General features: G+C 37.8%; 1 protein-coding gene across 12 annotated transcripts in view; it reads right to left on the reverse strand.

The window, feature by feature from the left end:
* Positions 1 to 25,467, reverse strand: part of PIP4P2 (phosphatidylinositol-4,5-bisphosphate 4-phosphatase 2) — an 80,518-nt gene that overhangs the window by 49,104 nt on the left and 5,947 nt on the right. Inside the window, exons 3-9 of one of the 12 annotated variants that reach the window (XR_012093725.1) lie at positions 21,319 to 24,656; positions 14,960 to 20,671; positions 12,059 to 12,551; positions 6,309 to 6,431; positions 4,300 to 4,521; positions 1,260 to 2,431; positions 622 to 683 (exon numbers count right to left, since the gene is read on the reverse strand). Coding sequence is in view for 10 of the 12 variants with exons in the window: in XM_073018195.1 (XP_072874296.1) it covers positions 1,260 to 1,287 (28 nt within the window). In the remaining 2 variants the exon portion in view is untranslated. The other 11 variants (XM_073018195.1, XM_073018190.1, XM_038000306.2 and 8 more) reach the window with 11 other exon arrangements.

A 25,467-nucleotide genomic window follows, 5' to 3' on the forward strand; every position in this document is an offset into this window, starting at 1 on the left:
TCTCAAAAAAAAAAAAAATTAAACTTTTGAACATGTCCGAATAAAAATGCAATAGAAAAATAGTAATGATCTAGGATGATAATTTTCCTGCAGTAATTTTTTGAGTCACTCAAAAGAAACATTTATTACTCATTTACTAAGTCTAAAAGATAACTACCAGGCGCGGTGGCTCAAGCTTGTAATCCCAGCTCTTTGGGAGGCCGAGACGGGCGGATCACGAGGTCAGGAGATCGAGACCATCCTGGCTAACACGGTGAAACCCCGTCTCTACTAAAAACACACACAAAAAATTAGCCGGGCGTGGTGGCGGGCGCCTATGGTCCCAGTTACATGGCAGGCTGAGGCAGGAGAATGGCGTGAACCGGGGAGGCAGAGCTTGCAGTGAGCTGAGATCCGGCCACTGTACTCCAGCCTGGGCGACAGAGCCAGACTCCGTCTCAAAAAAAAAAAAAAAAAGGACATGATCTCAGTCCTCAGGATGCCTGAGAGAGTCAAAAACAAGTGGAAAATGAGGCTAGCTGTAGATTTCAGTGAGCATGAGGAAAAGCAGAAGTTAGACATACTAAACAATGTTTCAAATTACTCAAGTGAGGAATTCCTCAAGTGAGGAAGGAGCCTCACTTTGCTTTCTGAAGATATGTTCTTTCTTCCAGAAAAATCCACTTAGGCGCCAGCTGGAAATCCTAAGGGGAAATCAAATAATGATGTTTTCACTCGCGCAGCATCTTTTGTGGGTCAGTAGCATCAGGACATAATACAATATAAGGATCCCCATATGATATAAGGGCATTTCTAGGTCTCCTGGAACCTGGGAAGTACAGAATCAAGATGTAGGACTTCCTGCAAAAGTGCCTGTAATTTACAAAAATGAACAGCAGTGTTTTTAAAGCTGCAGCCTGGAGACTACTGAGTTAAAGAAAATTATAAGAAAAATAAAATCTTATTACTATAGTATTCTATCATGTTACCTGTCACACTCCATTGTGACAACACCAGCCCAAACCAACTTTCTAAGGTCAGAAACCTATCTATCTTATTTATAACTAGATCTCCGGTATCTAGCACAATGCTTGGCACATTAGTAAACACTTGATATTTGTCAAATAAACAATTGAGTGAATGAACAAATATGCACAGTCCCAGAATCTTACTAAAACAAAACGTTTGGCACAAAAAGATTAAGAACATTTCTTGGCTTTTTGATGAAGATGACAGTTTTACCATCTGACTGATCAATTTTTTTTTTAATTCCATCATACCTCTACAACTGTCTTCTCTTTTGCCCATGTAGTGATCGGTATAAAGGTTTTGTTTTGTTTTGTTTCTTTACTTCATTATATGGTTTCTCTACTTCAGAACTCATTTGAGGCTCATGGCAGTTACTCTTCTTACACTACAAAAGGTAGTAGATATACTGAGATTATATTTGCAGCAATCTCAACTTCCACAAAAAGAAAAAGGCTTTTATGAAATGAGTGCCACTTCATTCTAGTTTAAAGATGATACTATGGTTTATGGTTTCTCAATAGTTGTTAAATAATATTCATCAATCCAAGGTATTTTTATGATTATGATTATGACATTTTGCCATCTCTATTCATGAGATGAGCTAATGTGTCTATTGGAATAAAAATACTATATAAACAGATAATATGTGAGATATAATATACTTAAGCTGCTGTTTCAGTCATCTACTACTAACAAACCGTACCAATACTCAGTGGCTTAAAACAACATGAGTTGTTATTTTCTATGATTCTCTAGTTGATTGGGTGGCAATTCTGTCAGACTTGCCTTAACTTTCAGGCAGCAGCATTCAGCTGGCAGGTTTGCTGGGGGCTAGGTTCAGCTGGGACATTTGGGCTCACTGGGCAATTCTCTTCATTAAGTCTTTATTCCAGACTTCTTCATATACCTTGGAGTCTCAGAACACTATTCTAAGAGGATGATGGTGGAAGGTAAGGGACCCCTAAGATCTAGGCTCTGGTTCTCAAACATTGCTTCTTATCACATTCTTCCACTATCAATAGCTTTCTCAGCCTGCCTCCTGCTTGGAAAAAAACGAGCACCCAGGGGCCCCTTCATGATCAAAGGAAGTCACAAGGCTGGTGAAGGAACAGATTCCATCACTTCAAGTGAAGAGTAGCAACGTCACATTGCAAAGGGGTGTGGAACACAGCAAGATGATCCATTGAATGCTATTGTATAACAATCTACCACAGTCTGCCCACTGGTCACTTTGGTTCACGTCCCCCTCACAGGCAAACTACATTTATCCACTCCCAACACCCCAAAGTCTAATTTAATCACTGAAGTCAATTTTATGTATCTTTCACCTAAATCCAATCCAGGTGCAGTCAAAATGCCTGGGAGATGATTCCACAAGTCCAGCTCCTTGGGTACAGCATCTGTTGATCCAGAGACCTGTGAACTAAAAGGACAAAGCATGTGCCCTTCTTCTCTCCCAGCCATCTCAACCTCCAACATTTAACAGTGGAATAAGAACAGGGTAACAACTGACAGAGGAAGGGAGAGGGGGCATTCTGAATAGAAGGTACATAGAATACATGGGACCACAGAATTCTGAAATCCACTTGGGCACATGTCACCAACTCTTTTGACCCCAGAGACATGGAATGCTTCCTTATTAGGGCAAAGTCTGCTTCTGTTGCTACTCCTTTTCCTCATCTGTTCCTATCCTTGGCTCTTGGCCCTTCCCACTGAGTCTGGTCTTTTTCATAAGAAATGGCTTCTGTTTGCAGCTGCGTAGCTTTCTCAGCCTGCCTCCCCACAAAGAGAGTTGAGAACCTAGAGGCCTCTTTTCATTTTGAACTGCCTCTGTCCCTTTTAATCCAAATTGGCACAACTTCTTTAGAAATGTGTGTGCTTTTCCAATGAATCTGAATGGGGTTTACATCATGCCCACAAAGCCACAAACATTTTTTTTGAGACAGGTATTTCTCTATGTTTGGGTCACACTTGAGGCCCTTCAGATTCTTAGAAGCTCCATTTTCTATTTAAGGAAGTCTCCAAGTCACTGCTTGAGTCTTTCAGAGGTCTTCAGGGAGGGGTTTACAGCCATATCCCTGATTTGAACTTTATTCTGAGGCCATTTCTTACATCGAGAATCTTTTGCTGGGTGAAAGACTGTTTTGAGCCCCCTATATTTCCTCTAAATTCAATTGCAAACTGAAAGTTCCTACTTTAGTTCGTCTCTGTGGTTGGCAAAATAATGCCTCCCCAAAGATGTCCATGCTCTAATCCCCAGAACTAGTGATTATTTTACCTTACCTAGCAAAACGGATGTTGCAGATATGATTACAGGGTGCAGACCTTCAGATGGGAAGATTATCCTGGATGATCCATGTGAGCCAAACCTAATTATGAGTCTTTAAAAGCTGAGAACCTTTCTCAGCTGTAGTTAGAGATATTCACAGGAGAGATTTAAAGTGAGAAAAGGACTCAGCCTACCATTGCTGGCTTTGAGAATGGAGGAAGGGATCAGGGAGTATGGGTGTCCTCAAGAAGGTGGGAAAGACTTTCAGCTAACAGCAGCAAGGACATATGAATGTTAGTCCTAGACCACAAGGAACTGGATTCTGCAAACAACTCAAAAGAGCAAAGAAATAGATCTTCCCCTAGAACCTCTAGAAAGGGACATAACCCTGCTGACACCTTGATTTTAGCCCTGTAAGAGCCATGATAAACTTCTGACTTACAGAACTATAAAATATTAAATTTGTGTTAAACTGCAAAATTTGTGGTAATTTTTATGGCATCAGCAGAAAATGAAAACTTTCTCTTAAAATACCTTATTTAACATAACTAAAAGAAGTTAGTTGTCGCTTTTAATTTTCTATATGGAAATTACTTTAGTGAAATCAACAAGTTCATTAGGAACATTTTCTATTTTCTAAGTTACCACAGGCAACAGTTAATTGGTTCACCTTTGTTTTTCTAGTCTCCAATAGCAATTTCCTCCCTGCTCTTCTAGTTTCACCGTCTCCTCTCCATCTTTTTCAGTACTGTTCTGTGCCTGGCCCTAAAGACAATGTCATATACTTGGGGTTTTGTTACAGCAATATCAGTTTGCTACATTTATCTATTGATTTGTACTTTCAGTGCCAACTTCTATTGGCTTTATCTGTTGCTTTGTACTTTTATACCATGTTCTGTTTTATTTATCTATTGCTTTGTAAGAATCCACCATCCTAAAACTTAGTAGATTAATTGTCAATGTACTGTATTTTTAAAAAATAATCATTAGGGTTAATCAGGTAGTTTTCTGCCAAGTCTTACCTGCACCCACTTAGGCCAATGCATTCAGCTGGTGGATCAGCTGGGGACTGAGCTCAGCCAAGAAATCTGGTTGGCCAAATCTCTCTTTCCAAATGCAGTTTCATTGTGAGAGTCTTTATTGCATGACAGTCTCCGGGTAGGGTCCTTGGAGGCCAAAGGCAGTTGCTGCAAGGCCTCATGAGTCCAAGGTTTTGGAACGCACATGACTGCATCTGCCACATTCTATTGGTCAGAGAAAGTGACATGAACAGCATATATTGAAGCAGGCAGGGGGATAAATTGTCTCTTGATGGAAGGTGTGGCTATGTCACATGCAAAGGGGCACGGATGCAGAAAGGTGTGATTCACTGGGGGCCTCATATAGTGATCTATTCTAGCTACAAACATGTTTAAGGGAAACAAGGAGAATGACAGAGGAGAGGTCTGTATGGAACACCATGCTTTTGCAAGGAAGTTTAATATGAAATTCTAAAGTCAATATGAGAAGTATATTTTCCAGCAGACAGAGTAATAATCCTGAGAGAATAAGGCCATATTCAGGAATTTTAAAAGGCACAACATTTTGCAGAAATAATAGAGGAAGGTTGAAGGCTTAACTGCAGTCACAGAAGAGTCCAAGGAGGAAGACAAAGGGCTAGAGCCAGTCAACAACCCAAAGCAGCAGTAGAGAAGCCTAGTGAAGGTTAAGGTATAGGTGTGGAATAGAACTAGAAGAGATCCTGTTTCCCTGTATTATTTCCAGACACTTCAGGGAAAAGGCAAGACCACATGGTTTCCTCCCAGCTGAGCAGTTCTTCAGAAAGAGGCATCATGGGAGTTCTGTTAGTGCTGGTGTTGCAAGAAAACTTAAGAGGTCAAACCTATGGACTTTGTGGTCCCGAGTTCCAGCCTTTTGTGTTCTTGCCAATCCTTTAAATATCCATTCAAATGCCAGAGTTAAAATTATGTTTTCCCCTACTATATTTGCATGACTTTTTTTTTTTACCATGATAACATCATTTTAAAATATTTTTATTCTATTTGACACATATACATGAGCAGAGACTATCTGTTTCTTTACGGCATCTAGTGTAGCACCACATACGTATGTGGCACTCAGTAAAGGTTGTTTTTTTTTTTTTCCAAGTAATTAGTCCTAGGTTGCCTCTTACTGTCTCAGTTTCATCAGCAAAAGTGAAGTAGCTGTCCTGCATCTCACAGGATGCTAATAAGAGTAAAGTAAGATAAAAGCTCTATAAACAATTCCAAGAAGAAAACAATGGAATGCAAAAGAGTGAAATGCAAAGCTCAATAGAGGACACGTAACTTGAAGTTGTATGAAACTTTCCCTGTTATACAAAACATAGCTAGGATCCAAAAATGAGGATGGAACCCTATATACTAAATCAACAGAACTAGCCCCTCAATAACCACAATTACCTCAATCCATATAAACAGGAGAATAGGAAGGAGGAAAATGGGAATTATTAGAGTCATAACTTTTGGCTTGGGAGGCACTGCTATGGCTTGCTCCTGCCCCTCCCCAAAAAGCCAAGATCTTTAAAGTCTGAGACAGACTCCAAGGGAGTCTCTGGCAAAGTCTGGGGATGTCTGAAAAAAGGAAAATCAGCACCTAATTTTCTAGTTATACATTAGATTAGGACATAGGCTACTCAATCTTCTCAAAGTCTATGTGAACAGGAAAAAAAAAAAACTTGAGAAGGATGGCAGGGCACACAGAGAGCCCTGTGGTGCAGCTCAGCTATTACTTCTGCTTTGATGGGAGCATGTATGTTTCTGGTAGGCAAAGTGAGCACCACAAAAAAATAGCCACACTTATGCCATCATGCTGACACCAACACAAAAAGCTAACTCCTGGGTGAAATAACCAGCGACAAGAGCCCATGGAGTTTACCAGTAAATGCAAGGGCCTTGGAGGGTTAGATGAGGTGAAGCAGGACACTATGGATTGGGAAGGCTTTGAAATAACTCACATGTGTGTCTGCTATATAAATCCAGTATTTGAGTACCTGCCATCGAGAAGGGATTGTCAATGGACAGTCATTATTGGCCCAGCAATTAGTGTCAAAGAAGACTTCACTAGTGGCCCAAGGAATCTCTCTGATTCCTCCTGTGTCCGCTCACTGGAGAAGCTAGAATATACAAGAGGAAAGAAGAAGCTGAGACCCAGAGGCAAAATATGTTGTCCCCAGTGTAGGTAATGGGAAATAAATAAAAAGAAGACCATATCCTCCTTCCCTATGTTAGGTCCCTCAAGCCACAATGCTAGAAGTTAGCTGCAAAGAGAACATCTTTAATTTGCATAGGAAATTTGATTTTTAGACCGTGCTTGTTTTGTTTTGCTTTGGTTTTTGGCAGGGTCTCACTCTGTTGCCCAGGTTGCAGGGCAGTGGCATGATCTCAGCTGACTGCAACCTCCCCCACCCCACCCCTGGGTTCAAGTGATCCACCCACCTCAGGCTCCTGAAAAGCTGGGACTACAGGCTGTGTGACACCATACCTGGCTAACTATTTTTGTATTTTTAGTAGAGATGGGGGTCTCACCATGCTGCCCAGGTTGGTCTGGAACTTCTAAGCAATCCACCTGCCTTAGACTCCCAAAGTGCTGGGATTACAGGTATGAGCCACTTCACCTGGCTAACAAAGTGGGTTTTTAATCACTGAAATGGACTGGGAAATTATAGAATTTTCCCAAGATGTGATAATGTGGTAAGACATCTGCTACAGGAGGCAAGGAGAATTTAAAATGGCCTTATTAGTGGCAGCATTTGGAGAAAACTATAAACATTTCTAATTTATACTTCTACAACTTCAGCTTACTTGATAACCTACAGAGAGAGAGAGAAAGAGAGAGAGAGAGATGACTATTACCTCAAATTCATGTTCCCCTTGATTTAAACATTTTTAACTAACATAAGTATTTGGTACTAAATGCTGGGGTTACAAGATGGGACAATACTGAGACAAACCATTCCTTCCTATGATGGAGATAAACACAATTGTAAGAAGAAGTTGGGAAGATTACCAACATATATTGAAAATGTGACCACTTATCACCATGGTAACAAATTATTTTGGTCAAAAATACTTTTTGATGTTTCCAGACCCTACACAGCTAGCTTGATGTGTAATTAAGCATTATCATTGCTGCCTTGAAGGATCACTATCAGGTACATTTCACTGTCTCAAACAAGTTTCTCTGAAAAGTGTGTGTGTGTATGTGTGTGTGTCTTAGGGCTAAAACAGTTTTTTGTTTTGTTTTGTTTGAGACAGAGTTTCGCTCTGTCACCCAGGCTGGAGTGCAATGGTGCAATCTCGGCTCACTGCAAACTCTGCCTCCCAGGTTCAAGGGATTCTCCTGCCTCACCTCCTGAGTAGCTGGGACTACAGATGCATGCTACCATGCCCGGCTAATTTTTTGTATTTTTAGTAGAGAAGGGGTTTCACTGTGTTAGCCAGAATGGTCTCTATCTCCTGACTTTGTGATCTGCCCGCCTCAGCCTCCCACAGTGCTGGGATTACAGGCGTGAGTCACCGTGCCCGGCAAAACAGTTTTTAAAAAGTACATTCTTTTTCTTCATTAAAACACTTATTTAACCTTTGAACAGTGCATTTTTCCTACTAACAAAACTTGGTTTTGATGTATTATTCTGATCACTTAATCGCTTTACTAGTGTTTCAAAATTAATGATCTCAACTAGAATAGTATTCCAATTATTCTCAGGATCTTTGGATAAATCTTAAAAAGAAAGCCTAGGAAACAGCAATATTAGTTGAGGTGATGCAAAATAGGTTTAGTGACTCTCTGCTTTTTTAATAAACAGGGTGAATATACCTGAGATGGAATTGTGTGCCCCTCCCCTTGCCATTCACATGTTAAAGCCTAATCTCCAATGTGACTATATTTGGAGAAGGACATTTAGGAGGTAATTAAGGTTAATGAGGTTATAAGAATGGGGCCCTAATCTGGTAGAATGAATGTTCTTATAAGAGGAGACACTAAAAGCTTATTCACTCACTTGCTGTCTGCACAAGCATACATCATGGAAAGGCCACCAGCAAGTCGGGAAGAAAACTCTCACCAGAAATCAAACCCTGCTAGACATAGACCTTGGGCTTGGAGCCTCCAGAACTGTGAGAATATTGGTGTCTGTTCTTTAAACTATGCAGTCTGTGGTATTATTTTATAGCAGCCCTAGCTGACCAATGACCAATATAATCTGTAAAGAATAAGATTACTTAAAAAAAATCCATTTAGCCCTTGGACACACACACGTGCACACACACACACACACAGACACACATACACACACACACACACACACACAAGCCCTTCACAGAGAAATCTGTTTGAGACCATAGAATCAGTTGATACATGTAAAAGGAACTTTAGGATGAGAAACTTCCCTTTCCGATGGTTTCAGAAACCAACTGGGTAAGAAACTAACTATTATCTAAAGGAAATTGGTATTTCCAGGACTTCCTCCAGTGGGATACAGAATCACATTCTCATTTATTTTATGCTTTTGATTCCATCTTGTCTAACTGTATGGCCTTTAAGTCAACCATCCCAGTTTATTTAACCAGTCTCCTATTTTTCAATGTTTCAGAATTTTTATAATATTTTATTATTCATTCATTTGGCAAATGTTTACTGAGCACCTTCTAGGTGCCTGGCACTATTTTAAGGGATACAAAATTCCTGACATCACAACACAGATAAGCAAAATTCAATTTAATAAGGATGTATATCAGATGGAGATAAATATTATGGAAGGAACTAGGAAAGGTGGGTGGAGGGAGCACATTGCTTTTTACATGGAGGGCATAGGATCAGCTACACTGACACTGAAACAGAAATGTGGATGGTGAACAGCAAAGCCCTGAAGAGGAAACACGCTTGGTTCATGCAGGAACAGCAATGAAGTCTGTGTAGCCCAATGAAAGGGTGCAAGGAGAGAAGGGGTAGAAAGTAGAGATTAGACCAGAGAAGTTTGGCATGGACTGCAATGGGGCAGATCACATGGGGCAGTTGGGTTTTTCCTCTGAGATGAGAAAACTATAGAGCTCTTAAAGGCTTTTGAAGAGTGACCTTATTTGACATAAGTTTTTAAAGGATTATGATGACTACTATGTGAAAATTGGATTATAGGTAACAAAGGAGTGGAGGTCGAAAGAGGGATCAGATGCTGGATATATTGTGAAGCTAGATCTAACATGATTTGCTCATCGATGTGATGTAGAATATGAAAGACAGAAATCTTTGAATCTTTGAATACTTTTCTGATTATTTATTCCTGATAAATTTTTTTTGAATTGGAAGCCTAGATCAAAGACTACACACATTTAAAAGTCTTTCAGATATATATTGTCAACTCGTCCTCTGAAACCTGAAAAAACATTTTTATCCATTTTTTTTGAGACAGTGTCTGAGGCTGTCTAGACAATTTCTCAGCAGCACAGGAAAATTACATGGTATTATTATGTTTAATATTGACAGTTTAATAGGGAAATATTTTTTTTGTATCTTAGTTTTACTCTTAATGATTCTGAATATTTAATATTTTTATTGCTCAATGGTATTGGCCACTTTTTTTTCCACTAGGGAGTTTGTCTTTTTATCATTTAATCTTTTTAATTACAATTCTTATTTAAAATTTTACTTATTTATAAAATCCATTCTCTTTTCCTCCCAGAAACCCAGATAAACTACATTTCTCAGCCATTCTTGCACTTAGGGGTAGTCATATGTCCAAATTCTGGCTAGTGGAACATCAGTGGAAGCGATGCAGACTACTTGTAGACCATGTAGGCCATGAAAACCTCCTTTGTATGATCCTCCACACTCTTTTCTACTCAAAGCTAAGTGGAAAGAAAGAACCCCAAAGGAGCCCACGGGAGGCACATGGTGAAAATGGCACAAGAAGGGAGGATCTTGGCAAATTAAATCACTACTTATAGGAGAGTTGCCCGCCAAGAACACTGGTTTTGAAGTGTTGTAAGAAACGTCCTTTATTGTGTTAAGCCACTGAGATTTAAGGGTTTATCAATGACAGTAGTAAGTGTATTTCCTAACTATTAAATAAATATATTGAAAGAATTATAAGAATTTCTTCAAAATTAAATATATGGACCTTTTGCTGTACGGAGATATGTAAAATGTTCTTCTTTGACTGGACACTGATCTATGTTTCCTGGTACGGAGAGACTGACCCACTCCTCTTACTTCCTTCTTAGAGCTAACAATTCCAAAAACAGAAGGTAATGGAGTCAAACAGGTCAAATCACTCTCACTCTCACGTTCTCTGCCACACATAGTTCTTTTCTAAACGATTGCAATACCTGCCTGACCAAAGCAGACAAACTGGCAACATTGTTAATTTGTCATAGAAAGCCTCTTTGTTTCCTGTTTTCCAGAAAATACTCTTTGGATATTTTCCCTGTTGCAACAGCCTGTATGAAGTGCCCAACACCTGCAGTCTCAGACAACTTTTGAAAGTTATAAACCTGTAATAAATACAGCAAATGTTTTTTCCTAGTTTGTAGTTTCTCCTTCATTTTTTTCTGTGTTTAAAACATTCTTACTGTCTATGTGCTGTCTCTGTATATAATCTTTCTTTATATTCTCTGTGATTTACACCCCCTGTTCAGAGGCGCCCAGTCCCATCTACCACCCAAGGTCTGAGAAGTACAGGCATGCCGCTGGGGGCCAGCTCCACCAGTGGCCCTGACACAGGATCCACTAGGTGAAGCCAGCTGGACTCCTGAGTCCGATGGGGACTTGGAGAACTTTTATATCTAACAGGAGGATTGTATATGCACCAATCAGCACTCTGTATCTAGCTAATCTGGTGCGGACTTGGAGAACTTTTATGTCTAGCTAAAGGATCGTGGATGCACCAATCAGCACTCTGTGTCTAGCTCAGGTTTTGTAAATGCACCAATCAGCACCCTGTGTCTAGCTCAAGGTTTGTAAATGCACCAATCAGTCCTTTGTGTCTAGCTAATCTAGTGGGGACTCTGAGAACTTTTATGTCTAGCTAGAGGATTATGAATACACCAGTCAGGGCTCTGTGTCTAACTCAGGGGTTGTAAACACACCAATTAGCTCACTGTCAAAATGGACCAATCAGCTCTCTGTAAAATGGACCAATCAGCAGGATGTGGGTGGGGTCAGATAAGGGAATAAAAGCAGGCTGCCTGAGACACCCAGCTAGCAACCAGCTTGGTTCCCTTCCACGTGGTGGAAGTTTTGTTCTTTTGCTCTTTACAATAAATCTTGCTGCTGCTCTGTCTTTGGGTCCATGCTGCCTTTATGAGCTGTAACACTCACCAAGAAGGTCTGCAGCTTCACTCCTGAAGTCAGCAAGACCATGAACCCACCAGAAGATGGACACATCTGAACATCTGAAGGAACAGACTCCAGACACACCATCTTTAACAACTGTAACACTCACTGCGAGGGTCCACGGCTTCATTCTTGAAGTCAGCGAGACCAAGAACCCACCAATTCCGGACACACCATTAGGAAGATGTAGTAGTTGCCAATTGCTGCCATAACAAATTACTCACAAACTAAGTGGCTTAAAACAATGCAAATTTGTCTTACAATTCTGAAGGTCAGAAGTACAAAATGGTTTACTTTGGTCACTGGGTTAAAATCAAGCAGTCGGCAATTCTGCATTCCTTTGTGGGAGATGTAGTGCGGAATCCGCTTTCTTACTTTTTCTGGCTTCAAGAGACCACTAGCATTCCTTACCTCTTGACCGACTCCCTCTTCCGTCTTCAAAGTCAACAATGAAGCATCTTCACATCTCTGACTCTGACTCTCTTGATTTCTCATTTCACTTATAAGGATCCTTGTGATTATTTACGTGGATAATCCAAGGAAATCTTTTCATCCCAGTATCTTTAACTTAATCTCATCTGCAAAGTCCCTTTTGCCACATGCTGTGATTTGAATGTGTCCCCCAAAGTTCATATGCTAAAACTTAATCACCAATGTGATGGTATTTCAGAGGTGACTCAGTCATGGGGGCAGAGCCCACATGAATGGTAGGGGCCTTATAAAAGGGTTAGAGAGAGGGGATTCATCCCTTTTTTGCCCTTCTGTTCCATCTGCCACATGAGGACACAGCATCTGTTCGCTTCAGAGGATGTTGTAACAGGGCGCCATCTTGCAAGCATAGAATGACCCTCACTGGTCACCAATTTGGCTGGCACCTTGATCTTGGACTTTACAGCATCAAAAACTGTGAGAAATAAATTTTTAAATAACACAGTCACAAGTATTTTGTTATAGCAGCACAAATGAACTAAGACACTATGTAAGATAGCATATTCACAGGTTCCGGGGTTTAGAATGTGGACATCTTTGGTAGACCTTTATTCTACTTACCACAGAAGGATTTATCCACACAATAACACAAAGGCAAGCCCTTTCCATGGTTTTTCTATGACTCTTAAATTTAGTCATGAACCATTCAGTGCATACATTTTCTCAGACAAAAATCTCAACTCTTCTTAATTTTTTGCTTAATTAATATGAGTTGGTTAATATAAAGCTTTAAAAATATAGAAGAAAGTAAAATATAGGCCAGGCATGAGGGTTTATGCCTGTAATCCCAGTACTTTGGGAGGCCAAGGTGGGAGGACCACTTGAGGCCAGAGGTTTGAGACCAGCCCAGACAACATAGGAGACAAGAAACTTAAAGATTAAGCGAAACGCAGTGGCTCACGACAGTAATACCAGCACCGTGGAAGACCAGGGTGGGCAGATCACTTGAGGTCAGGAGTTTGAGACCAGCTTGGCAAACATGGTGAAACCCTGTCTCTACCAAAAAAAACAAAAATTAGCCGGGTGTGGTGGTGGACACCTATAATCCCAGCTACTTGGGAGGCTGAGGCAGAAGAATTGCTTGAACCCAGGTGGTGGAGGTTGCAGTGAGTCGAGATTGTGCCACAGTACTCCAGTCTGGGTGACAGAGCAAGACTCTGTCTCAAAAAAAAAAAAAAAAAGAAAAATTTTGCTGAGTGTAGTGGCATACACCTGTGGTCTCAGCCTCTTGGGAGACTGAGGCAGGAGAATCACCTGAGCCCAGGAGTTTATCTTGAGCTATGATCATACCACTGCAGTCTGGTGACAGAGCAAGATCCTGTATCAAAATAATAATAAGAATAATGAAAATAAAGTACATAAAACAAAAGTGAGATCTTAATTTCACAAAAATAACCCCTAGATTGAAATAGAAATAACTTCAACTCAGAGTAAAAATTAGCAATAACTTTTAGTTGGGCTCAGACGAGAAAGTTGAATTTATATATGGCTTACTTTTTGTTTCTTGTAATTGAAAATATCTCTTAGAGAGAATAATATAAATTTCCATTTAAAAACATTGATTGAAATAAAATATATAAGCTCTAAACAAATATTTCTACCATTTTGTTTTCTCCTATTTCTAATTAACCAGAGAATCTGAAACATAAATCAATAAAAAATGCTTTGCAGGATCAGTCAGAAAAATAATATAAAATTTAAAAATATTGGAAGTTCTTTTGTTATAATAATATTAGAGGGTTTCAAATTCAACCGCTACTTGTTTGTTTTTTTCTAGCAGCTATTCTTGTCATCTGTCCTTTTATACAGTCATAAAAATCACTTATTGATTGCTCAAAGCATTATCTTAGGTGTGGGCATAATGAAAATGAATAAAGCATGACTTCTAATCTTCAGAAGTTTACAGCCCAGCATGATGCATACTTACAGAACTAAAATATTTCTACACTAATGGATATATGAAGAAAATATCATAGAAATACAATTAAGTGAGCATCTAATTCTTAAGTAATCACGCCTTAAGAAAAATGCTGTGATTAACAAGATTAAAGAACAATGAGTACAGTGGCATCTAGATGTGTTATATGGGAAGTAATGAACTGAAATAAAAATATTGGGGGAAATGAATTGTCAGTACAGATTCTACTGAAACTGCTGTTATTGATACCAATATTTTGAAGACTAATTTTATTTCTTTTATAAAGATGAGATTATTTATTTGAGTAACTGGTATCTTGTTCTCCAAATGTTTTTTACTAACAGTAATATGGATGACAAGAAGGATTTATTATGCTGAATTTAACTTACACGTTAATTTGAACAAATATGAACTACCTATCCAAAAAGAAATCTCTTAGTGTAGGTAGTTAAATGCTTTCCTTTTGCAAATTTACCATGGAATTTCTAGATTAAATGTACATGTAAGGCATCTTTACCCAAAAGCAGTTAGAAGTCATCCTTTATTGAAGCAAATCTAGTACAAAAAAGTTTACTTGTGTAGAGGTAAGGAATCATAGTATTGAAAAGGTATTGTCTGTCCTCTCTATGGAAAACATGTCAAGTCTACTGAACAAGCCTGTCAGCGGTCATTTTTTTTTTTTTTTTTTTTTTTTTTTTTTTTTTTACCATAAGAGCTATTAACTAAACAAGAGAAAACACAGAACAAACTTGCTTATAAAACTCAACTGAGGAGGGCAAAAATAGATGATAGGGAGGTAGACGGATGGTGTTAATTTAAGAAAATTTCATATTTATTTCAGCATACAAAAACCAGTAACAAAGTAAACATAGAAATGGTAAAACTTCCTGTTTTAAAAAGCTGACCTCAACTGAATCCACAAATTCTTGGAGAAATGTTTTTGTTATTTTCACAACATTTTAAATTTTCTCTATTATTACAGAAGAATGTCCTGTTTGGAAAGTGGGGAAAGGACAAAAAAAATAGAAAACACATTAGTCTCATTAGGTAGTGATATCTACTTTAAACACTTCATATATTTGCTTCATTTGTAATGCAGGTATATATTGCACATAAGCAAAATTAATAACCTTCTGTAAAATTTGTTTTATAGCCTGTTTTTGTTCATTTCTCTCTCTTTTTTTTAAGATAGTCTTGCTCTGTTGCCTAGGCTGCAGTTCAGTGACATGATCGTAGCTTGCTGCAGCCTTAAACTCCTGGGCTTGAGCAATCCTACTACCTAAGTCTCCCAAGTAGGTGGGACTACCGGTGTGTGCCACCACACCTGGGTTATTTTTAAATTTGTTTTTAGAGATGGAGTCTCGCTATGTTGCCCAAGCTGGTCTGCAACTCCTGGCCTCAAGTGATCCTTCTGGCTGAGCCTCCCAAAGTAGTGGGAATATAGGCATGAGCCACCACTTCTGGCATAACTTGCTTTTATATTTAAAAATGTTATTATATTTCCCATGCCACTAAATAGATTTTGAAAATGTAACTTTAATAACTGTATTTTATATCTTTTAATAAATATTTCATAATTTATTTGCCTAGTTTCTTATTGTTGAACACTAGGATTATTTCTGGTGTTTTTTTTTTTTTTTGCTATTAAAAATGTTGCAGTAAATACGGTTGTAGTAATTATACAGCATTTATTTCTTCAGTATAAAATTTCTATTCATAGAAGTGAAATTGCTGGGTCAAAAAACCTAGAGTCTTTTAAAAAGCTCTAAAAAGATGTCAATTAGTTTACTGTTGCCTTTTTCAAAACAAATGTAATACATATTCCTTGTGTATTCTTTTAATTTACATAAATTGAATGATTCTGCATACATTTTTCTGTATCTTGTTTTTACCTAATAATATATTTTGGAGATCTTTCCATATCTACATGTAAATATTAATTACATTCTTTTTATATTTTGTACTTATTGCATTATACAAATATACTTACTATGTCTTAAGCCTTGATTGTTCAGTCCTATCATGTGCACCAGGGAGAGGATGAGAGCTAGTGTAAAAGCTGGACTCAGAGAAGAGCTGACCTTCCATAGAGCAACCAGAAGCTATTAGACGATAAAAGTAAAATGTAAGGGACATAGGGGATGGGGGGTAGAAGATAAGAAAGAAGATAAATTAAGAAAGTGAGGGAGAAGAATATAATTAGATAGTCATATCAGGGAAACAAAGGCATGACTAGAAAGGCAGAGGAAGGGAGAGCCAGAAATGAAATGTCATATGTATGTGCATACAATTTATAATGCAAAATATGCTTTGTATATAGATTCTAACTTCAGAGTAAACCTGCATAATAAATAAATGGAAGAGATAATACTATTGAGCCATATGATATCCAACCCTCAATTTCTTATCTCATGAAACATCTCCACAGGTTTACACCCAATTATACCACAATTGAGACTGGTTTTGTTAAAGGTATCCTAGGAAATAATAATTGGTTTGAAAGGGAAAGGTGGGGTATCAAAACAAGGCAGAATACATAGAATTTATTTAAGTATAGGGCAGGCTGTTACAGGGGTTGGTTAGCACTGTCCAAATGGTCAGGAAAAACTGTAGTGTGTTCCAGATCAAATCCGTACCCAAGGGCACCTAATCTAGTTGTGGAGGTACAGTGGCAAGGTTATCTAGGAATAGCTGAAATTCAAATCAGAAGAGCAAAAACCAGCTGATGAAGAATTAGAAGCCAATAATTAGAGGCCCAGGTCTAACCTGTGGAGAAAGGGTTAGCGTGGGCTCCACAGGTTGTTGGGTATTAGTGAAGTAAGTTTAAATTCAAGGAAGAACACAAGAGTTACCAGCAGAAATCAGAGCTGGGAGTGGGTGTGGCAGACACCCAGGCACACGTAGACTGGGAAAATATGGGGGAAAGCTGTGGCTTGGAGGACACAGGTTGATAAGCTCAGAATTCCTAAGCAGAGGCCAGATGATATCCTGACCATGCCCTGGTGGATACGTTTTTTGTTTTGTTTTTTAAAAAAATCTATTTTGTCTTATTTTTTACACAGGTTTACAGGTTTGCCTTGGTCAAAAATGGGAGAGATGCAAAGCTAAGCCAATTGGGGAAGCCAAGGATTGTCATACCTTATTTATATCTCAAGTGAAAAAGTTTCTGACAATAAATTGGGTTATCTTTGATAATAACATTACCACATTTTAATGAGGGCTTACTACATTTTGTGAATCATCCCAATTTATCCTCAAAGCAATCCTTGAAACAGACACTACTAGTATATACATTTTACTGAGATAGACAGTGAAACACTCATTATGTTACTAGGCTTAAGTACTGAAATTGGAAACCCAACCCAAAACATCTGGTCCCAAATCCTTTCTTTTAAAACATATCTGCCTCTCATATAGAGATTGCTTATGTTGAGAAGTATGAAGCCATATACAGATGGTGGTAGCTATGATAATCCTTTAATTATTTTTAGTCAAGAGTCTGCAAAAATGTATCTTGTTCAATTCTATTAGGATGCTCTGTTCTTGAATCTGAAAATTAGGCTGTTCACTTTTATCATTTCCTTAATTCTATACTATTCTTCTTCCTCCTTACCCTTCCACCAAGGCTGTTTGCAGCTGGTCATTTATCTTAGCTGCCTTCCATTTCTTTGTTCTATTCTCCCAAAGGTTTTTACCTATTATTTGAATCATGTATTCCAATCTCTTCATATGAGCCATTAACATAATGAGATTCTTGTCTTCACCGAAGACACAACTTAAAAAAAACCTCATAATTAAATTGGTGTAGATATAATACAATCAATATTTTTTTCCTCTCTAGGGTTAATTATACATATGTTGTATTTTGGTAGCCTGCATTATAATCTCTATTTTTAAACAATAAAGAATTTTACTTTTGGTTTTAAAATTGAAAATAGCCACTGTTCTAATAATTTCATGCACTCCTATAATAGTTGTCAAGAGCAAACACAAAAATTTTAGTTACTGCTGCCTTACAATAACCTTTTAACTTGATAGTAATGTTTCACATTTTCCTTTGTTACAGTCTTTGATCAAATAATTGTAAATTTTCTGATGCAGTTTTTCTAGGCAAAACTATCGTTTAAAGATTTTTCAGGAATATAGAATGTCTGTCAGAAATTGATGTTTGGGAAATCACTTTGATCAGCCCATTAATGGTAGGCTGGTAACCTTGCCACTGTACCTCCACAGCTAGATTAGGTGCCCTTGGGTACGGATTTGATCTGGAACAAACTACAGTTTTTCCTGACCATTTGGACAATGCTAACCAACCCCTGTAACAGCCTGCCCTATACTTTCTGGGCACTGATATTAGAAGGTGGGGAAACAGAAGTCAGAAAACTATTCATCATGAGCAAAGGAAAAATATATATATTTTTCCTCTGACAAGGAGATAAGACTGAGAAAGAAAGTAACAAGAGTTGAAGACACAGCAATCAGAAAGAAAGAAAAAAAGGAGCTAGAAAAGACCAGTAATTTTGTATGAATCAGCAGTAACAAGATAGAAAATAGAATAGAAAAAAATCCCTTTCATTATCCACAAAGCAAAAACTACACAAAAATTAACATAATAAAACAGTGTACTAGTTAAGACTCTCCTAACGAAATATTCAAACTATAAAAGAATATTTAAAAGGGCCAGAACAACTGCATAGCTGAGGAAGTATGTTTAAGGATGATAAGAAGGTTGGAAGAAGTTGGAGCTCTGATGAGAGTATGACCATAAAGAGGCAGTACAAGGGAGTTTCTTTAAGGCGATGGAACGTTTTTGTGCCCTGATTTTGGGGTGGTTACACAAATCTATACATGTAGTAAAATTTTATAGAACACACAAAAAGAATGCTTGTAAAACTGGTGAAATCCAAATAGTCTATGGCTAATAGTATTGCATCAGGGGCAATTTCCTCTGTGTGCACGCACGTGTGTTCTAATTTTCAATTCAGGGTGTACATGTGCAAGTTTGTTAGATGGGTATATTGTGTAATGCTGAGGTTTGGGTTTCTAGTGAACCCATCACTCAGTGAACACAGTACTCAATAGACAGTTTCTTAACCCTCGCCCACTTCTTCCCCTTTTTGGAGTCCCCAGGGTCAACTGTTTACATCTTTATGTCCAAGCATACCTATTGTTTAGCTCACATTTGTAAGTGAGAACATAGGTATTTAATTTTCTGTTTCTGTATTAATTCACTCAGGATAATGGCCTTCAGCTGCATCCATGTTGTTGCAAATGATATAATTTTATTTTATTTTTTTATGGCAGCATAGCTGGTTGAAGAGTATAAAGGAACTCTGGACTTTTTTTGGGCAACTTCTAAGTGAGCCTAAAATAAATCAAACTATAAAGTTTTCTAAAAATGGCACATGCTAAATGACTCATGCATCAATGAAGAAATCAAAAGAGAAATTAGTACTTTGAATTGGGGAAAAAAAAAGAAAACACAACATATCAAAATTTGTGGAATGCACTAAAGCAATCCTCAAAGAAAAAATTACTCCATGAAACTGTCTGCATTAGAAAGAAGAAAAGTTTCAAGTCAACAGCCTCAGCTTCTACTTTAAAAAACTAGAAACAAAAGAGCAAATAAAACCTAAAGTTAGCAAAGGAAAGGAAAGAATAAATTTGAGAGAACTGATGTGTTCAGAGGGAGCATGGCTTTGACATTTTAACTTCAAACTTTAGCCTTCAGAATTATAAAATAATACCTTTCTATTGTTTTAAGCCACCCAGATTTTGATACTTTCTTACTGCAGGCCAAGGAAAGTAATACAGCTTTAAGGATCACACTGCTGCTGTTTCTATTATATTATTTATATTAAGTGGAGTTATTAACAGTGGTCACATTTGAGGACTGGAGTTAGAGAAAGGAATTATTAAATTCACATACATATTTTATTTTAAAATGTTATTTTAAGAATAAATAAGTAAATTATATATTGTAAAATAGCTTCATGTTGTATTTTAAGGATAACTTAAATACTAAAAAATTAAAGTAACTTCTATACAAGAATAAAAGAGTGTAACTGTCTGTAGAGTAAGTAAATAAGAGCAGTACCAACCAGTCAAATGAGTATAACTAAAACTTTAACACTGTTAAAAATGACATAATCTTTTCACTATTTTCTATTTGATAATTTATAACTTTTGCTGAAAAAGTAAATCAAATATTTTAATTTGTAGCTTGTGTTTAGAAAATAAATTTTTCTTTAAAAAAACGAAGGAAACAAAGGTGGAAGTCTTTGATGCCTTTCTGTTTTTCCTTTCCCAGTGCCTTCCATTCTCAATTCTGCTCACCATGTTACTCAAAACAGGCACCACTAATTACCTGATTTCAGTATAATCAAAATGCTAGAAGGAAATAAAGTACCTTTATGACATGTCTTAAGCCTTCCAAACCTTGATAGCATAAACCAAAAAGCATCCGAGACACGACTCAATCAACTTAGAATTTTATTTTGTCAAGCTTAAGGATGTGCCCGGAAGAAAGAAACATAAATCCACAGGAACAATCTATGGTTCATACCTTTTAAGAAAGATGACTCTCAGGGCTTCAGTATTTAAAGGTGGAGAGCAGACTGAAGGGGAAAGAGAGAGTATATGGTCAAATTACTGACTCCACATGTTGCAAGAGAAAAGGAGCAGGGCCGGGCGCGGTGGCTCACGCCTGTAATCTCAGCACTGTGGGAGGCCGAGGCGGGCGGATCATGAGGTCAGGAGATCGAGACCATCCTGGCTAACACGGTGAAACCCCGTCTCTACTAAAAATACAAAAAATTAGCCGGGCGTGGTGGTGCGTGCCTGTAGTCCCAGCTACTCGGAGGCTGAGGCAGGAGAATGGCGTGAACCCAGGAGGCGGAGCTTGCAGTGAGCCGAGATGGTGCCACTGCACTCCAGCCTGGGCGACAAAGCAAGACTCCGTCTCAAAAAAAAAAAAAGAGAGAAAAGGAGCAGGTTGGGGAATAGTCAATCAGGTATTCCTCTCACGCTCAATAAATTGGCACTTTACATAAGGTGAACACAGAGTACCTACCTATGGAGATATCTGACCTTTTGTCTGTAGCTATTAGCTTAGGAACAAAAGCAAGCAGTTTCTTGCATGACTCAGTGTTCAGCTTACTTTTTTCCTTTTGGCATAGTGAATTGGGGTCCTGAGTTTTTTTTTTTCCCACAATAGGACAATCACAATGACAAATTTATAAATATAATATATAATTTTTCTTACCCTTTGTGAAATTCTTCATTTAAATTCCTAAAATTTTACAAGATTAAAATACATTTAGTAATAATCAATTTTTTAAATACAAAGATTCTAGAAAAGCTTAAGGTACATTATTAGCTATGGTAATTCATTCTGCTTGAAGAAGTTTAAGTAGTGACTTTTTTCAGCACCAAACTGAGATCTTCAGGACCATCCTTCCCTCCTTTCCTCTCCCTCTCTTCCTTCCTTCTTTTTCTCTTGTTCATTCTTTCATTCTTCCTCTTTTTTTTGAGGGGTTGGAGTAGAAGAATAGGCATACACAGTTGTGAGGTCTGGAATCTACTTCATATAAGGACAAGGAGCAACTCTGGATAAAAAGAGAGTAAAATACATGCTTTATTTGCCTGCAACTTGTGGGAAAGAGCATCAGAGGGCAGGAGAGGAACTTGGAAGGGGAAGTGAGAGAACACTGAAGATAAATCCTACCTCTTCTGTAGTTTTTTCACTAGGGTGGATACTCATGTACTGACAAGCAAGAATCATCTTTAGCAGACTCCACCTGAGTTAAAGATCTGCTTTTATTTGTCACTGATTTTACTTTCCACAGGGTATCAGGATGAGAAACCTTCAAATCATGCATCACATTGAATCTCTTGGTGGCACAGGTAGCATGGAGGTGGCCCACAGCATCTGTGGTACAGGTAGGAGATTGCTAACCCTTGTTCAAGATGACATTGATGGGCAAACAGCCAGGACTATGCTTTTCTCTTGGAAGTGCCTACTCCACTTACTCTGAAAGGTTGACTCCTCACGATTCATTCAGATCTCTGCCTACATGTTACCTTCTCAAGTAGATCATTCCTGAACAGATTCCTACCCCCATCCCATATACTTTATTATTCTGTTACAGTACTCTATTAGTTTCCTACATAGTACTTAACATAATTTGTGCTTGTCTACTTTTTTGTTTACTTACATATTGACTAATACATTTATTTGTTTGTTACAATGTTTTTATAAGAGGAACGTCTTTTTAGCTCTGCAACATTTGCCTAGTGTTTATCACAGTACCTGGAGCATAGCAGTTCCTCAATAAATATCAGTGGAAAGAAGGAGTAATTTAAAATTTAAATTTAAAAAATCCAAACATGAGGCTGTAATTCTTACTGTGACTCTCAAAGATCCTGATTACTTGGTTTGGATTTTGATGGAGACGCAGAAGAGAAGCAACATGTATTTCTGCCTCCAGATTAAGTAAATGTTGTAGAAGAAAGAAAACATTTATTACACCTAGCGGGCATATTTGATAACTCTTAATATTAAAATAGTTCCTGCTATCTCTTATATTTGTAATACTCCTGTTTATCTATTGCAAGTGTATATTAGTACTTACGGTATTTCAAGAAATATGTAGCACAGGAGATCCAATGAGATGCAAAACAAACCTGCCTCCTTCCTAAAACTGAAAACATGTTAGTAAACACTGACTTGGAGTTTTTTCATAATGGCATCTTAAGTTGTATTTTTTTATACATACTTTTTTGGCATACTTAGATACAAAGAGTATTCTTCAATTCCATAAAGAATTATGCTTTCTCCTCTTTTTCTTGAAATCTGTGTCTTTTTGGCTTCCGTTTTCTTACCTTTGGTAGAACCATGGGTGTCAAAACAGTTTACCTGTAATTTCACTATAAAAAAGTAACAACTGTGCAAATGCATGTAAGCAGCAACTGACATTTGGCCTCAGTGACAAGGTGACAACAGAGAATGCAGAACTTGGGAACCTGCAGAAAACATGCACCAAATAAAGGGCACATAACTTGCTACTCTATAATTTCAGTGTTTGTCAGAGTTCACGTTTTCAAGAGAGCTAGAAGTCTAGATTTCTTTTAACATGAAATGATCTGATTTTTAAAATGTTTGGGGGCTAAACTAAAAACCAACAAAGCATATGTGGCAACACTGTAGTAACAGGTCAACAAATAAGATGTTAAACCAGATTTAGCCCTCAAGATGACTGTTTCCTCCATCCTGTGTGGCACTTTTCATTTTCAGCAGAGAGAAACTTTGATCACTAACACTTGGGAATATTTAAGGGTAATAACGACTGTCTTGCCAGTTCCTTTCACAGACCATAACAGGTACTTAATATTAGTTGAGTGGACCCACTGAATGCGTAAGTCATTCACACGTTGTTACTGTGGTTCAAGAATTAGAACAAGTTAGTGTATATGAAGAGAGAAAATTGAAAAATAAAAATTATTTACATATTTTGTAACCATAACAGTTAACAACTTCAAGCACTTTCTCTATGCTAGGTATCATGCAAACACTTTATAAGGATCACCCCACCAATTCTTTATAATGATTCTATGTAGTAAGAGTATAGCTATCCTTTAACTTATCCAGAGCTGGTAAGCTGCAGAGTTAGTAAGAAAAAGAGATATAAAACAATTCTGACACCAAGGGCCATCTTTTAATTGTTATTATTTTATGTAAATTTGTATTGAGGAATAAAAATCCCACAATAAAGACCTAAGAAACAGGCAGTGTTTTGTTTTGAAAGATGACCATGGTTTTCAAGTAGATAATATAAAAGGACAGAAAATGGAAAATGAGAAATTTTGAAAACCATGGGGCCTATAGAGAAACTGTAGGTTCAGAAAGAAAATGCAAGGACCCAGAATAAGATGAAGGACTTGCCCTAAGGAAAATCAATGAAAAGCTGAACGCTCAGAATCAGGAAAAATGCTGTGTAGGATAGTTATTTCCAATCCTGGCTACATATTAGAGTCATTTTAGAGAGTTTTTTAAAAAGCATCTATGTGCTTGGTCCCAGCAGCAGACTTTTTTTGAGGGGAGAAAGACCAGGACATCAGTATTAGAAATAAGACTAACCAATACAAACTCTTCAGATGATTGTTAAGTGCAATCAGATTAAAATTTCTGCTTTAAATTACCCAGTAACATACAAACTGAACTAAGGGCTCTACAAAGTTGCCTCAAATTCTCTGAAGAGTGGCCAGGATTCCATGCTACTCACTCCCTTCAATCTCACCAGTTCATTTTTATCTGTTTCATATACCAGACTTCTGCATAAGATTTCACTTGAAAAAACAGTTCTGAATTAAAAATAATTCAAAACAGGTTTTTGATTTTCCCATTTCTCTCGGTTTATAATAGGTAATTGACATAAAGGGGCAAATACAGAGACTTCCACAAAACATGTTGACCTCAAGAACACATTGCGGTAGCTTTGGTCAGAGACAAGGTAGATACTTATGATGTTGATGGCACTGGAAACTAGAATGCTGCTTCAGTGCCACCCATGTTCTCCATAAATGTCCTAATCAGTAGTGGCTCTGAGAAAACAGAAAAGAGAATATGAAAAATGTATTATTTATCTTTCCAGTCTTTGAAACTTCTTTCAACTCTGTGAAGTTGCAGTGGATACTGAGTACCAATTTGCCATTAAATTCTTTCACACACAGGATTCTTTCCTGAAGCCACGTAAATTTTTAGAGAAAAGTAAAAGAAAAAAATATATCATGAAAGAAGAAGAAAAATAACTTAGCAAAAAGAATTTGGAAATTGGAAAATAGAAAACAAAACAGAGATTTAAAAATATTGCAACTGAAAATATCTGAAGAAAGTGTAATACAATATAAATTAAGAGACAGGCTAGAAAATTGAAAGGCCAAAAGAGAAAGTTCTATAAAATAGTTTCTTTCATTTACTGGTATCCAATTAGTGCAGAGGTTGCCATTGGGTAAAACATCATCACAAAGACAAGATTTGTCTTCTAATTACCATCAGCTGGTTTCATGTTACAGTTGAAAAATATTCAGGATAAATTATAGGACAATACTTCCATAATTGTATAATTTTTTTTTTTTTTTTTGAGACAGAGTCTCACTCTGTCACCCAGGCTGGAGTGCAGTGGCGCAATCTTGGCTCACTGCAACCTCCGCCTCCCGGGCTCATGCCATTCTCCTGCCTCAGTCTCCTGAGCAGCTGGGACTACAGGCGCCCACCACCACGCCCAGCTAATTTTTTTGTATTTTTAGTGGAGACGAGGTTTCACCGTGTTCGCCAGGATGGTCTCAATCTCCTGACCTCGTGATCCGCCCGCCTCGGCCTCCCAAAGTTCTGGGATTACAGGCGTAAGCCACC

Source organism: Chlorocebus sabaeus, chromosome 8, assembly GCF_047675955.1.
Source record: "Chlorocebus sabaeus isolate Y175 chromosome 8, mChlSab1.0.hap1, whole genome shotgun sequence".
Lineage (NCBI taxonomy): Eukaryota > Metazoa > Chordata > Mammalia > Primates > Cercopithecidae > Chlorocebus > Chlorocebus sabaeus.